This window comes from Molossus molossus, unplaced genomic scaffold (assembly GCF_014108415.1).
Source record: "Molossus molossus isolate mMolMol1 unplaced genomic scaffold, mMolMol1.p scaffold_m16_p_15, whole genome shotgun sequence".
NCBI lineage: Eukaryota > Metazoa > Chordata > Mammalia > Chiroptera > Molossidae > Molossus > Molossus molossus.
Genome location: NW_023425350.1, coordinates 15,133,425 through 15,150,448, shown reverse-complemented (window position 1 = coordinate 15,150,448; position 17,024 = coordinate 15,133,425). Strand labels below are relative to the sequence as shown.

At 38.5% G+C, this 17,024-nt stretch overlaps 1 protein-coding gene across 3 annotated transcripts in view; it reads left to right on the top strand.

The window, feature by feature from the left end:
* The window catches only part of DTNB (dystrobrevin beta), a 236,698-nt gene that overhangs the window by 181,679 nt on the left and 37,995 nt on the right, over positions 1-17,024 (top strand). For all 3 annotated transcript variants that reach the window (XM_036262917.1, XM_036262916.1, XM_036262918.1), the window contains 4 exons: positions 16-103; positions 10,815-10,900; positions 11,753-11,866; positions 16,476-16,572. In XM_036262917.1, coding sequence (XP_036118810.1) covers positions 16-103; positions 10,815-10,900; positions 11,753-11,866; positions 16,476-16,572 — 385 coding nt within the window. The remainder of the gene's footprint in view (positions 1-15; positions 104-10,814; positions 10,901-11,752; positions 11,867-16,475; positions 16,573-17,024) is intronic.

Below are 17,024 nucleotides of genomic sequence, written 5' to 3'. Positions count from 1 at the left end.
TTATCTCCTTGGCAGTGTCCTGGACAGTCCTAGCCGACTGGATGAGGAACACCGACTTATAGCTCGCTATGCTGCCCGGCTCGCTGCAGAGGCAGGAAACATGGTGAGTACATAGAGGATCCCAGCAGAGTAGCAAAAATTAGCATTACTTTAATATACAAGTGGTAAGGGGACAGTAAACATGAAACTCAGGAGAACAAGTACCCAGGGACAGAAGAAGGGGAGTGGATTTAGAGAAGGGATTACATCTATAATATCCCCTTTCTTTAAAAAAGTGAATCAAGAACAGAAAATCAAAGAGTCAATTTAGTTCTTTAAAAAGATCAAGAAAATTAATAAATCCCTAGAAATCCTGATGAAGAAAGAAAACATAAATTACCGGTATCACAAATGAAAAAGGGACATTGCTGCAGATCCTACAGACATTATAAAGATGATAATGAAATATTATGAGCAACTTTTTGCCAACGAATTTGACAACCTTGATGAAATAGACAAATTTCTTGAAAGACAAATTAACAAAACTGACATAAAAATAAATAGAAAATCTAGATAGTTTTAAACCTGTTAAAAACATCGTATAGATAATTAACTTCCCACAGGAAAATTTCAGAGTCGGGTGGCTTAACTATTAAATATTATCATATTCTTAAAGAAGAAATTATAGCAACCTGACAAACTAACAGAAAATAGAGGAAGAAGGGACATTTTCAAGTCATTACATCAGGCATCTATAAACTGATACCAAAATAAGACAAGGCAGTTATAAGAAAAGAAAATTGATGGCCACATTCTCTTATGAACATGGATGAAAAATCCTTAACAAAATATTAGCAAATTGAATCTAGCAGTATACAAACAGGATAGTACTCCATAATCAAGTGAGATTTATTTTAGGAATGCAAGTTTATTTAATACACAAAAATCAGCCAGTTTAATTCCCCATAGTAGCAGTTTAAAGAAGAAAATTATAAGATCATTTTAATAGATGCAGAAAAAGCATGTGACAAAATATAATACCCATTTACAGTAAAACTTCTCAATATACTAGGAGTAGAAGAAACTCTTAGCCTGATAAAGAACACCTACAAAAAAAACATAGAGCTAATATTACACTTAAAGGTTAAATTTTGAAAGGCTGCCCTGGCCGGTTTGGCTCAGCGGTTAGAGCGTCGGCCTGAGGCCCAGAGAGACCCGGGTTCGGTTCCCGCTAAGGGCACGTACCTCGGTTGCAGTTTGTCCCTGGCCCTGGTTGGTCATGCAGGTGGCAGCCACTTGATGTGTCCCTTTCACATTGATGTTTCTCTCTCTCTCTCTCTCTCTCTTTCTTCCTCTCTCTTCCTCCTACTCTATCTGAACAAAAAATGGAAAAATGTCCTCGGGTGAGGATAAAAAAAAAAGTTAAATTTTGGAATACTTTCCTACCTAATACTGAGAACAAGATAAAGATGTGCCCTTTCACCAAACCTGTATTCAAAATTGTGCTAGAGATCCTAGCCACAAGAAGAAAAGGGCATAAATATTGGAAAGGAAGAAGTAACACTTATTATTTGCAAATTACATGATTGTGTATAGAAAATTCTAAGGAATCTACAAAAACACTACTACAACAGATTTGTGACTTTGTAGCAATGTTGCAAGATACAAAGTCAATATATAAAACTGATTATTTCTATCTACTAGCAGTGAACAATTAGACAATGAAATTTAGGAAAATATTTAAAAACATCAGATACAAGCAAAGAGTGAGATGAAAGACAGAATGATCTGAAGCCAGATCATCAGACTATATAAGCATTGACCAGGTAAAGAAAATATAATATGTGCCCACTGGGTGTTTCAACGTATGTAAAGGCCTTAAGGTTGTAGGCTTCACAGAGAACAAGACTGGAGTGAAATTAGGCTGAACAGGCAGGTCAGATCTCTCAGGACCATATTCTATAAACACAGTATATTAATTAGAAATGTGTACCAATTTATACTTACTTTTTCATAGGAAGGTAGAGTTATGAAAGCTGCTAACAGAGAGTCTTGCTCCCCCACACCCCTAAGTAATTTATTCTTTTGGGTTTGTTTAAAATTTAAAATATTTTCTTTGAAAATCTGATATTAAGTCATGCATGAGACTCTAACATTACAACTCAGAATAGAGGAAAAAACGTCTGGGAAAAAGCAAAGTTCCATTTCATTAGTTAAACCTCACACATACCCTCAATCAGTCACAACTGTTCAAGTTATTTTAGCAATTAAAATTTATAAGTAAAATAAGTTTGTTGAGATGGACAGCATTATAGTTGAATTTTTTAAATTAAGTATATTTAATGCCGTCGTATAGTCTTATTGACTTTACACAGTACTTTCATTGTTTTTTAAATGCTGTAAATTAAAGCTCCAAAACCATTTGACCCTGAAAAGGAGATTGCAGTTCTCCTTCACTGCAAACAAGATAAATCTGTTTACACCTGATAGTTTCTGATACCAATTCTCTTATTCGTGTGAAAATGATAATTGTTAGAATGGATTTGAGACTAAATACTGATGTGGTTCCTTTTATCTTTAGTTTATTTTTCAAAGTGTAGTTGTCTTATAAATATTGGACTTCTCAGGAAGGATTCTTCTTGACTAGATTTCTGTTAAACAGAAGACTTCGAATCCACTAATCTCTTACTGATACATGTACTTTGCATAAAGTGGGTGTAGTGCTCAGAAGAATTTATTTATAGACTGCCAGATAGTTTTTGTATTGACTTTTTTTTTTTTTTCCAAAAACCTTGTTCCACAAAGATAACCATTAAACCATTTTAGCAGTCAACATACACCTCGTAGAGTGCTTTAACATCAGAGTCCTTTTCTGGCCACTGACACCTCTTCAGGCTCACCCTTGGATAAAGAAATTCTAGGTTGCTTAGATGAGCCAGGAGAACTAATTGTTTTTCTGAAGTGCCCAAATCCCTTAAAAGCAAAACTGAACTACAGTGTGTGGTAAATCATAATAGTAACAGCAAATTTTTTTTAACATATCTTTATTGTTGACTATTACAGATGTCCCCATTTTTGCCCCCATTGAAACCCTCATCCCCACTCCCACCCCTCTTGCCTTCCTCACACTACTGTCTGTGTCTATTTGTTATGCATATATGCATATAAGTTCTTTAGTTTCTCTCTTCCCACCCCCTGCCCCCCTTCCCTTTGAGGTTTGTCAGTTTAACAACCAATTTGTACTTCTTAATCCCTTTACCTTTTTCACCCATCCACCCAAACTCCCTCCCATCTGACAACCAACTAAAAGTTCTCTGTATCTATGAGTCTGTTTCTGTTCTGCTTGTTCATTTGGTTTGTAGATTAAATTGTTGATAGATATGTATTTATTGCCATTTTTTTTTTTATTATTTATCCTCACCCCGAGGACATTTTTGCATTTATCTTCAGATAGAGCAGGAGGGAGAGGAAGGAAGAGAAGGAGAGAAACATCTATGTGAGAGACACATCGACTGCTTGCCACCCACATGACCCCAACCAGGGCCAGGGACAAACTGCAACCAAGGTACATGCTCTTAGCAGAAACCGAACCCGGGACTCTCTGTGGGCCGACACTCTAACCGCTGAGCCAAACCAGCCAAGGTTTTATTGCCATTTTATTGTTCACATTTTTTATCTTCTTCAGGAAGATCCTTCAATATTTCATATAATACTGGTTTGGTGGTGATGAACTCCTTTGGCTTTTTCTTGTCTGGGAAACTCTTTATATGTCCATTGATACTAAATGAAAGCTTTGCAGGATAGAGTAATCTTGGTTGTACGTCCTTGCTTTTTATCACTTTGAATATTTTTTCCCTTCTGACCTGCAAAATTTCTTTTGAAAAATCAGCTGACTACCTTATAGGGGCTTCCTTGTAGGTAACTAACTGTTTTTCTCTTGCTGCTTTTAGGATTCTTTCTTTGTCTTTAACCTTTTGCATTTTGGTATGATGTGTCTTGGTGTGGACCTCTTTGGGTTCATCTTGTTTGGGACTTTCTGTGCTTCTTGGACTTATATGTCTGTTTCCTTCACCAAGTTAGGTAATTTTTTTGTCATTAATTTTTCAAATAGGTTTTCAATTTCTTGCTCTCTCTTTTCTCCTCCTGGCACCCCCATGAAGTGAATGTTGGTACCCTTGAAATTGTCTCAGAGGCTCCTTACACTATCCTTATTTTTTGGAATCTTTTTTCTTTTTGCTGTTCTGATTGTGTGTTTTTTGCTTCCTTATATTCCAAATTGATGGTTTACTTCTTGGCTTCATATACTCTACTATTGATTACCTGTAAATTATTTTTTATTTTAGTTAGTACATCCTTCATTTCTGACTGATCCTTTCTTATATTGTTAATGTTCTCACTAAGTTCCTCAAAGTTCTCATTAACTTCCTTGAAGTTCTCACTAATTTCTTTGAGCATCCTTATAACCAATGTTTTGAACTCTGCATCCAATTAATTGCTTATCTCCATTTTGTTTAGTTCTTTTCTGTTCTTTCATTTGGGACACGTTTCTTTGTCTCCTCATTTTAGCTGCCTCCCTGTGTTTGTTTCTATGTATTAGGTAGAGTTGCTGTGTCTCCTGGGATTTGTAGGGTGGCCTATTATAGTAGATGTCCCGTAGGGCCTAGTGGCATAGCCTCCCTGATCACCCCAGCTGGGAACTTGATGTGTACCCACCTCAGGTGGACTGTACACCTTTCTGTTGTAGTTGAGTCTTGATAGCTGTTGTCACATCAATAGGGAGGGATTTATTCAGGCTGACCAGCTGCAAGGACTGGCTGTGCCCACTGACCTCTGACTCCCTTGGATGATCAGCTGTGCAAGGGCCTACCACACAGAGAAAGACTTACTTCAGCAGGGCTCTGGTAACCACTGAGTTCAATCTTTGATTGTATCACTTGTGGAGGTGGTAGGGTGGTGGTGTTTCGATGTGGTCTGAGACTGTCCACTGGGTGTGCTGACTCTGAGACAAGGTTGGCCACTGCCTGTGTTCTGCCCAGGGCCACCAGATATAAGCTACTAAGCAATCTGCCGATAGCTGCTTCTTGTGCTGGGCTTGGAGGTGCCCAGGCAAAGCCAAACTGTGAACCAAGGCTGGCTTGGGGCCACTTAGCAAGAGGTAGGGACAGCAAATTCTTAAATTTTTATCACAAACATCACCAGCATTAGATGTAATCAGATGTCTTGGGTTTACTTTTAAAGTCTTTTATCTTTGTGAAAAATTTGAAAACTTGGAAGAAAGGGGAAACTATCGTATTTTCATCCCAGCAAACCTGTACACATTTTTGAGTTTTTTTTAGGTAGTCCAGTCTTAGCCGTCATAGCCTCATCATGTGTCAGTATGCACCAGTCCAGAAATCTCCTCGTGGCTTCTTAGAACTAAAGATTAACAGTATCCATATGGTGTTTTGCACACATTTAGTGACTCAAAATCCCACATAAAATAGTGTCAAATGTGGCTATACATTATAATCATGTGAAGCATTTAAAAATATAAATATACATTTTTTTCTGTATTGATTTTTAGAGAGAGAGGAAGGGAAAGGGAGAGAGATAGAAACATCAGTGAGAGAGAACATCTGTTGGCTGCCTCCTGCATGCCCCCCACTGGGGATCAAGCCCACAACCTGAGCATGTACTCCGATCAGGAATCAAACCAGCGACCTCCTTGTGCGTGGGTCAGCCACTGAACCACACCGGCCGGGCCATGTGAAGCCATTAAAAAGAATATAGATCCTTGCCTTTACCACATACCTGCTAAATCAGAATCTCTGGGGTTTTTGAATCTCTTAATATTTATGTAAAAAAGAAAAAAATTTTTTTAAATCTTCTTACTTACAGCTAGCTTTGGAACTACTATCCTAAAAAACATTATTGGGTTTTTGAGAGATAAGAGATTAATAATCCACAGACCTCCAGTTAGTCTAAGTAGGGTTGGGATGAATGGCAGGACTTCCCCTGGGATACACAGGAAGTCTAGTTGATATCAGACACATCTCTTTGGAACTCATCTTTGCCAAGATTATATAGATGGGAAACTTCCAGTCTATTTTTAGGAGCTGCAGAAATGCATACTACCAGATTGCAGTTTGCGGACTATGTCGGCTTTTCTTGGTTATATAACATTTGCCCAGTTTTACACAGACGGGTCTTGTTTCTTATCCCATATTTTTCAGATATATCTCCATCTCATTAAAGATGATGGAGCTCTGTGAGATTACCTAAACCTAAGAGGAAGTGATCCTTTTCATATGTCTTTTTGTAAATATTCCCACTTTACAGAAAAGAAAAGAAAAGTATAGTCAAACAAAATAACTTGAGGTTTAGATGGTGACTAAGTAGTCAAGCCTAGGATTCCTAATTAGTCCATTCTTTTTTTTTTTATCCTCACCCAGGGACATTTTTCCATCTTTTTCTTCAGATAGAGTGGGGAGAGAAAGAGAGAGAAACATCGACATGAAAGGGCCACATCGAGTGGTTGCCACCCGCACGACCCAACCAGGACCGGGGACAAACTGCAACCGAGGTACATGCCCTCAGCGGGAACCGAACCCGGGTCTCTCTGGACCGCAGGGCGACACTCTACCACTGAGCCAAACCGGCCAGGGCCTAACTAGTCCATTTTTACCCCACTACAGTAAATTCTCCACTTGGTAGCCAAAGCAGTCTTGTTTGTAATAAACTTTTATTATACAACAGTTTTAGATTTACAGAAAAACTGTGAAGCTAGTACAAAGAATTTTCATATAACCCATACTCTGTTTCCCCTATTATTAACATCTTACATTAATATGGAATGTTTGCTGCAATTACTGAGCCAGTATTGATACATTATTATTAACTAAAGTCCATACTATTTTTAGATTTTGTTAGTTTTTTGCCCTTTTTCTATTCCAGAATCTCACCTAGGATACCACATTATATTTAGTTGCCATGTCTCCTTAAGTTCCTCTTGGCTGTGACAGTTTTGAGGAGTACTAGTCAAGTATTGTGGAATGTCCCTTAATTGGGATTAGTCTGATGTTTTTCTCATGTTTAGACTGGGACTGTGGGTTTTGAGCAAGAAGAGGTAAGTGCCATTTTTCTAACATCATATCAAGGGTACATAGTTTCAACAGCATTTTATCACTGTTGATGTTGACCTTGATCACCTGCCTGAAAAAGTGTTTGTCAGGTTTTTCCAACATAAAGTTACTCTTTTCTCCTTTTCCACTTGTCCTCTTTGAAAGGAACTCACTGTGGACAGGCCACACAGGAATGAGGAGTTAGGCTCCATCCACTTCCTTGAGTTGTAGAGTATGTTTATGCATTGTTTGGAATTTATTTATTTTCCTGTTTGGAATCCTTTCATGGCTTTGCACCACATTCAGAATGAAATAAAAGCTCCTTTCCATGGCCCTACATGATCCGGACTCCAGCTTCGTCTCCCGGTTCATTACCTGCCACTCTCACCACAGCTCACTCCCCATCAGTAGCTACCTGAGAACATCCATCGGGAGCAGCTGCAGGCCCTTTGCTTTGCCCCTCTTTCTGTCCAGCACACTTGTCCCTCTGACCTTCCTCTGGTTCACTTCCTCACTTCATTGAGTCTCTGAGAGCCTCACTTAAAAAGAGTCTCTGCTCAGCTCACTTTGTTTCATTACCCTATATTTCTTCATCGCATTTATCACAACTGGTCATATATATATTCGGTTTGTTTATTTTTTATCTTTCTCTCCCAGCTACATGCATCCCTAGTTTAACAGTATCTAGCACATAATAAGTGCTCAGGAAATATTTGTTTACTAAAAGAATGAATGAAGTATTTAATTTTTGAAGGAAATCATCTTTAGGTCTCTTCTTGCCAAAGTAGTCTATGTCTTTATGACCTAATAATTCCCTTTCTGTTTTTTCTCTTCAGTGTCCTGGAGGCATTTTAGGAAAAAGGATACCTGGCTTTTCTTTTTTTTTTTTTAAAGGAGCACCATGGTGTTTAAGACAGTAAATAAATAAAATTCTAAGTTTTTCTGTTATTTAATATGCACTTGATTGTTTGAATTCTGACCAGGTGAAATAAGTTATCAGTGTGGACACTTGCCACCAAGGCTGTCCCGATTATGTCTCCCTGCACATTGCCCCAAGTGGGACTGCTGCCCAGGATTGAATCTTCCTCCACCCTCCCCACCCCCTATGTCTTTGTATTCAAGTAACGTTGCTACTTGGTGCCAAAGATTCCTGCCTGTTAGGAGTCGCTATTGATGATAACTCTTGATTGCCATATTAACCTCCTCTTTGAAAGGTACCTTAGCAGTGCAATCAGATACTCAAAACTGAAAAGGTCCTTTAGAAATTTCCAGTGAAATATTATGGGGATTTTGTTGGCTTGTTTTCTGTCATATGAAGCAAATTCCTTTCAGAGATCATTTCCTCGTCTGTAATTTTCCCTGGTCTCACTTTAATAAGGAGCCATTAGTTTTAACTTCAGTTTTCAGAAATTGTAAATCTATTATTCATAGCAGGTTCTCAGGCAAGCCATTTTTCTGAGGTTCTGAGTTTCAACTCAGGCCTTCTCAAGACTCTTAACAAAATATAGAACATTTGCTGAATTGGCTGTTGGTTCACTCTTTTCTGGAGGAAGAAAAATCACCCTATTTTTCTTTAAGAAAGAAAAATATTCGATAATTTTGTAAAAAGCCTCCCACCCAGATTTGCTATGCTGCTTTGCCCCTTTTTATTTAGGAAATGCCACATAAAATAATTACTGTATTTATTGTATCTTCAAGCTGTAGATAAGAAACAAGGTTTCTGCTTTGTCGTAGGTCATGTTTTGGGCAGAACTAAGAATGTGCAGTGTGAAGTGAAACCATTAAAATGCCTTCATTGGGAGTGTTCGTTCTGGTTAATCATTAAAGGGGAAGCATCACTTACTCATCTATTTTCTTAGTTTGTGTTGATTGGCTTCCATATTCTTAAACGGGTAGCAGGGGTTAGAAACATCAGTGGACTTACAAATCAAAACCACAACGATTTCTCCAAAGATAACATATAAGTGGCCAATAAGCATATGAAAGTATGCTCAACATATTAGTCATTAGGAAGTTATAAATTGAATCCACAATGAGATAGCATTTCATACCCACTAGGATGACTATGATCATAAAGGACAATAACAAGTGTTGACAAGGACATGGAAAAAATGGAACCCTTGTATGTTGATAGTGGGAATGTAAAAGAGTGCAGCCACTTAGAAAACGAGTGTGACAGTTCCCCAAATGGCAGTTACTGTATGACCCAGCAATTCCACCCCTAGATATATACCCAAGAGAAATGAAAATGTTTCTCTACACAAAAACTTGTCCACAAATGTTCATAGCAGCATCATTCAAAATAGCCAAAAAATGGGAATAACCCAAATATCCATCAACTGTGGAATAAATAAAATGTGGTCTATTCATATAATGGAATATTATTCATCTGTAAAAAAAAGAATGAAATACCGATACGAGCTACAACATGAATGAACCTTGAAACCATTTTGTTAAATAAAGTAAGCTAGACATAAAAAATCACATATTGTATAATTCTATTTGTATGAAATAGTCAGAATAGGCAAATCCAGAGACATAAACTAGATAGGTAGTTGTCAGAATAGAGGAGGAGACAATGGGGAGTGACTGCTAATGAGTATGGGGGTTCTCTTTGGGGTGATGAAAACATCCTGGAATTAGATAGTGATGATAGTTTCACAACCTCATAAATATGTTTGAAACCACTGAAATGTACACTTTCAAAGGATGGGTTTTATAGCATGTAAATTGTATCTCAATTTTTTAAAAACCCACTGTTAGATACTTCACATCCACTAGGATGATTAAAATCAAAAGGACAGCCCTGGCCGGTTTGGCTCAGTGGTTAAAGCATCGGCCTGCGGTCCGGAGAGACCCGGGTTCGGTTCCTGCTAAGGGCATGTACCTCGGTTGCGGTTTGTCCCCGGCCCTGGTTGGTCGTGCGGGTGGCAGCCACTCGATGTGTCCCTTTCACGTCGATGTTTCTCTCTCTCTCTCTCTCCCTCCTGCTCTATCTGAACAAAGAATGAAAAAGTGTCCTTGGGTGAGGATAAAAAAAAAAAAAAAAAAAAAAAGGACAATGACAAGTGTTAACAGATGTGGAGAATCAAACCCTGATTCATTGTTTGTAGGATTGTAAAATGGTATAGCCACTTGGGAAAACAATTTGACAATTCCTCCAAATGTTAAATATAGAGTTACTGTATAACTCAGGAATTCCACTTGTAGGTGCTAACCCAAAGAAATGAAAATATACATCAACACATAGCCACTTCATTTAACAGCCCAAAGCTGAATCAAAGGAATGCTACTCAGCAATAAAAAGAGGGAACTCCTGATTCATGGAACAACATGAATGGAACTCAAAAACGTCATGCTAAGTGGGAGCTAGAAGCCAGTGATTGCATGTTGTATGATTCCATTTATGTGAAGTTTCTAGAAAAGACAAAGCTAAACAGCAGACCAGTCGTTGCCTGCAGCTAGGGGTGGGTGTGAATGGCAGTTGACAACAAGCTGGAATGAGGGAATTCTTTTTTGTGGTGATGGAAAATGTTCTAAAACTGGACTATGGTGACTGGTTTCACAACTGTTTAAATTTACTAAGACTCGCTGAACTGTACATTTAAAATGGATGGATTCGATGGTAGCTAATTTATACCTCAAAAATCTGTTTTTTAAAAAATCAGCCTATCTAGGACTCTGGATGTAATTGAATCAGAAAAAGACTTAAACCTTTCTTTCTCCTCACTGTAGACCCGTCCTCCCACTGACTTGAGCTTTAACTTCGATGCCAACAGACAACAAAGACAGCTTATTGCAGAACTGGAAAACAAAAACAGGTAAGAGTGCAGAGGTCGCGCCAGTTTCTGAAGTCCAAGATTATCACATGAGAGTCTGATTCTCATTTTCCTTGCAGACTAGATGGCTTTTGACCACACAGGAAGATCCCATCAGTGACTATAGGCTAGCCCAAGTCCAGTAAATCCCCTGGACACTAACTAAATTGTGTATCTGCATGGTATTCATTATGCTAGTCCAAAACCCTGCCCACCTTCCCTCAGGTAGATTCTGTTCCCAGTGCCTTCTGTCACCCACAGATGTGTTCCTCTCTCATGATTTCTTTCTCCACTCCCAGGAGCCTTTGGCTCTATCTAGTCATCTCGTCTTGGCTATTTAGGCTGCATGTGACTGTCTGGTCTCTTAGTAAAAAAGCCATTTAAAGGTCTGGAGACTGGACAACACACCATTATGTACTGAAAGGTAGAAACCAGGCCCAAGAGGTGGGATGTGATATAACAGGCATAGGTGGAAGCAGCTGTCCATCACTGGGGGTCAGGGGAAGATTTGGGGGAAGTTCACACAGGACCTGCCTTAGGAGTTTGCAAGGCATCCACTTGTCCTTTCCCCAGAGAGGAGCAGAGTATTCTGGTTGTCATTTTCCTTCTGTGGAGATTTTTTCAAGTTCTTGAGAAGAGTATTTTTATGGCTTTTTCTACCACAAAGGATTGTTTCATTGAATAAGGGTCAAGTGCTGCAGTATTAAGAAGGTGTCCATTTCACATCTTGGTCATTTGGAAGCAATCAGAGTAAGACTAGTAGAGGCCGCACTACTGGAGTGACAACTTCTAACAGGGAGAGAGAGAGAGAACTGTGAAGCCCTGTGTGGCCATCTTCCTTTCTGTCCTCCCTAGAGAGATCCTGCAGGAGATTCAGCGTCTCCGTCTGGAGCACGAGCAGGCCTCCCAGCCCACCCCGGAGAAGGCCCAGCAGAACCCCACATTGCTGGCCGAGCTGCGGCTGCTGAGGTAAGTGGGGATGTTGCATCAAATTCATTTACTACCGTAGGAATTTCTATGTCAGGAAACCAAATTAGTGGGATAGAGTCCATTTATCAATATAACTAGTCACACTAGACCAAACACTGAAGTGATTCACTTATTCTGTGACTGCTTCAGATGCTTGGGTCCTTTATTGATCACTCTCAGAACTTCTGCCTTCATTACAAAACTAGGTGAGCACCAGTCCCCAGCTCTATGACAGGCAGAACAGTGTGTTTATACTTTAGCATTTGCTTCAGGAAGACTACAGTGCTATTCCTATCTTGTGAATTAGTCTGACTTTATAGACTCTTGACAGGAGCAATGCTCTCCCTGACCTAAGGGGCTTTTCTCCTGGCGCTTCATCGTTAGAGCAGGACTATGTTGGAGGAAAATGTGCTTCCCATGCACATCTTCTGAGACCTGAAACCAAGTGGGAACGCCTCACACCATGGCTGTGGAAACTTCCCACTTCAACACAAATGGAAACTGTGTCAAGGATCCAGAGGCTAAGGACACAGGTAGAGGAAGGTAAAGAGCAACTTCAGCTTCCATTCTGATGCTGTTTTGGAGGGAATGAAGAAGTCTTCCAGAAGAGGATAAAATGAGAGTGATCTGATCAGAATTATTAGGCTCTTATTTGCTATCAGTCTTAGAAAGATGTGTGTGTCCTCTTCTGTAAGTGAAGACAGTATGGAAACTGAGTGACTTGGTTCTCACCAGACTTCTAGATTTCCAAAGAGCGGGTGTTTCTGTTTAGGCTGTGACATTTGACATTCCACAGAAGATTTTTAATGTGCTGTCATCTGGGAATCTGCATAGCTGGGTATCCTTTTTGAGTTCTTCTTTTGGCTTAGGTCACGAAGCTTCTCAACCATGATTTCTTTTCCTAGAAAAGAGAGATTATTGTTTTTCCATAACTATTCTTCTGTTTTGATTTATATCATTTGTAAATAAGTCATAACGTAAAGTATGTAAATGAAAATCATCAGAGGTGTAGAGATTTCCATTATCCTAAAAATTAATTTTAGTTTCTAAATTTAGTTGGGCTGAGATTTCAGTTGCTCTGTAGTCCACGGCCACACATTGGAAAGTGTGCTGGATCGGTTGGTTATGTGTGTGGACAAAACACGTTGGCTCTCTACCTCACACTGTATACCAAAAACAAAAAACAAAAACCCACTAACAGATGGATTAAACATGGAGATAAAATTTTAAAAATTCTAGAAGAAAATATAGGAGAATTTCTTTAGAATTAGAAAATAGAAAATAATTTCTGAGAATTACTAAGCATGAAAGAAGTTGGTTAAGTGCCTCCATATTAAGAACTTTTGTTTATTATGACACATAAAGGTCAAGATTCACTTGTAGGTATCTGATATCCTTCTGGTATTGATCAATATATAGGAACTGCCAGTACCCAGCTAGTATAATAAAACAAGATAAAGCATTTCATCACTAGGCTTCATGGTGATGACTCTTAACCAACAGAGTTGTCTCCTCCCCCCTTTATTATTATTTTTAATGGAATATTTATTACATAATATATGTGTAAAATATGAAATAATAATAAAATGAACCCACATGCTACTTGAAAACTCATATATTGCAAAACCATGTCATCTGTATATGTGTCCCCCTTATCCCACATCCTTAATTCCACCTTCCCCCACAGAGCTAACCTCGCTCCAGAATTTGGTTTATTCTCCCCTTGCTTTTTAAACAGTATTAATATGTTTATTCCCATGTAATGAAGTATTTAGTTTTGCTTTTTTTTTCTGGACTTTGTAGAAATATTCTTACATGCAGTTTTCTGGGACATTTCCCCCCTTCCATAGTACTCTTTAGGATCCTTCCATGTAGTTGCACATAGCCGTGGTTCACTCATTTTCACCATGTGTTATAATTGGCTGTGCATAGCACAGAGAAAAGTACTGCATACAGTCTTGGGAGTTCAGGGAAGAACGAGTCAGCTCCTCCTGATTGCAATTATACTTGTGCTGGAAATTTAGGGAGTGTGATGATTAGAAGACAGTGATTCCATACTAAAAATTTATAATCTAATTTTGGAAACAAAACAAAAATAAGTTGCTAGTCAGTTAAATAATATTATACCATGTTAATAAGTGGTATGGATATTATAAGAAATCTGCATGGGGAAATCTGAGTATGTTATAGAAATCTAAATCTATATAGGCTAAAAGCAGTTAGACCCATGGAGGTGGGGGAAGTTGATGAGAAGTAGGTGTGATTTGCATTGACTGTGTGATAAAACATTTCAGATTAGAAGAGGTGTTTGGGTTCAGCATGATTCCCCCAAAAAAGTATAACATATTTCAGAGAGGGAAAAGACTCTTAGAGCTAAGAATTTATTTTCAGTCATTCATTGAGTTAATCTTGAAAGTGCCAGCGATAGGAGATAAAATTAGTTAGATAATTGAGATCAGATTCTAGAGAGCTTAAGCAATAGGTCATTGGAAATCCTTGAAGGGTTTCAAATGATGATTTCATTAGGTTAACTAGATGTTAACTGAGTACCTACTGGATGCATGATATTCTATTAATTATTTAATGCATACAAAGATGAGTAAGGCTCATCCCTTGACCTCAGGGATCTGGTAATGGTAGGAATGACAGTAGTGCAAGGTAAAATAAAGTGCCACAGAGAAGCACCAATTACTATAGTGATTCATTAAGCAGGAACTGATACCTGCCAAAGTAATCAGGAGCAGCTTCCTGGAAAAAGTATTGTTTGGGATGGGCATGAAGGAATAAATCATATTTGGAAGAGTAGGATAGCTATAAGTCATAAATTGATGGGATCTGTCTAGGGAAAAGTGAACTATCGGGAGGTCCAGACATGGGAGGGAATAGGAGGTGAGGTGCTAAGGGTAGGATTGTAGGTGGAGTCCGAAACTGTGCTGTCCAATAGATATACAATATGAGCCACATGTGTAATTAAAACTTTTCTAACAACCACAGTGAAAAACTAAAAGGAAATAGGTGTCATTAATTGTAATACTATCTTTTACTTGACTTAATATATCTAAAATATTATCATTTCCATATTTAATCAACATTAAAAAACTATTAGTGAAATATTTTACTTTCTTTTGTCTATACTAAATTTTTTAAATCTAGTGTGTATGTTACACTTTCAGTGCATCTCAGTTTAGACTGGCCGTGTTCGAGTGCAGAGTAGGCATTTGTGGCTCCAAGCTACCACATTGGACAGCAGAGGTCTAGACTGTGCAGGGCAAGAGTCAGTGATGCTGCCCTGGCCGGTTTGGCTCAGCGGTTAAAACGTCGGCCCACGGACCAGAGACACCTGGGTTTGGTTCCTGCTAAGGGCATGTACCTCAGTTTCAGTTTGTCCCTGGCCCCAGTTGGGGTCATATGGGTGGCAACCAGTCGATGTGTCTCTCTCACATCAATGTTTCTCTTTCTCTCTCTCTTCCTCCCTTTCTCCCTCCCACTCTATCTGAAGATAAATGCAAAAAAAAAAAAAAAAGTCCTCAGGTGAGGATAAAAAAATTTTTTAAAAAGAGTCAATGATGCTGGAAATTCTATTGAGATTATTACATAGGATGGTGAAATCAATTCAACTTTCCTTTGAGCAGCATTACAGACTTCAAAAAATACTTTCATAGTTACTATCTTATGTGTTCCTCACAATATTGCTGATGTTATTTATTATTAGTCCCATTTTACGGAATAGAAAATTAAGGCTCAGACAGGTTAAGTGACTTGACCAAGGTTGCATATTTAGTAAGTGATGGGCCTCAAGTCTTGCACTGCTTTTTTCTCACCACAGTAGATGAAATCAGGGTTAATTAAGCTAAGAAGCCATTGTGTGAATGACGTAAGGAGCAGTTGGAGAAAGTGAGAGAATTGAGCATGGAAAGATAGATACATAAATTTCCAGGAAAGAATTATCTGAGTGGGGTGACTTAATTGAATATAGGCTATCAACAGGAAAGTATTAAAGAGGACCAAGTTTTTTAGCTATGACAACTGGAATGAAAAAGTGACAGAGATACGGAAGTTGGGAAAGAGAACCATTGGAGGAAGAATGTGTTCAGTTTGATTTTGGACATATTCAGCTAGCATTGACATGAAATCTGTCCTCAGGACAGAGAATTCTCTTAGACACAGTCATCCTGATGTCTGTCACACTTCTAGAACCTGGTGTCTGATGTTGGAAGCACTGACTACTGAACCCTGTTTTCTCTGAGCAATTTTCAGACATTTTCTCCAATATTGATTTAAATTTGGACTGATTCTATGGATTTTTTTCTAAATGAGGTATTTAACTTCTGTCGAAGAATATTTTCAGTTACTGTAATAATAATATTATACCTTTTCTCTATTTGGCCATGTATACCTTCTAGCACATTTCTACATGCTATTCTCACAATAGTAAAGTGGGCAAAATAGATCTATAACTTTTTCATATATAAGATATCAGAGGGTAAATGACTTTCTCAGCATCTCATATACTGGTAAGTAGCAGAATCGGGTCCAAAACTGATATTACCTGGCCTTAGATCATTTATCTTCAAAGTTTCATTTCTTATGGGCTTTTCCTCTTGGACAGGCAAAGAAAAGATGAACTGGAGCAGAGAATGTCGGCACTGCAGGAGAGCAGGCGGGAGCTGATGGTTCAGCTGGAGGGACTCATGAAGCTGCTGAAGGTAAGAGCCAGTGGCCTGCTCTTAGGTCTCCTCCCACCGCTCAGCTGCCTTGTCCACCTTCCACCACCAGTGCAACTCAGCCTACCCTGTGATGTTGGAATAGGAGGAGGCAAAAGGCTTACATATTGCTGCCTAGGCCCAATTTCAGGTAAACCTCCATAACAGTAGTCAAATTCAGTATGATAGTCATCTAAATTAGTGTATAGCTGATTAAAAAAGAAAAAATAACTGGAACCAGAGTAATGTCCTTGATTAGTTGCTTTTATGGATATTTATAAATAGCATATTAGCTGTGATAAATGAATATTTCTCAACTGCTTAAAGTTTCCTTTAAGACAAGTATTCAGATATTCCACCTACAAATATTAAGTGTCCTTTTTTGGTAAGTATTACAGAAGCACACTAATCTTATCAAACCAACTTCTAATCAATAACTTTAATATATTAGGATG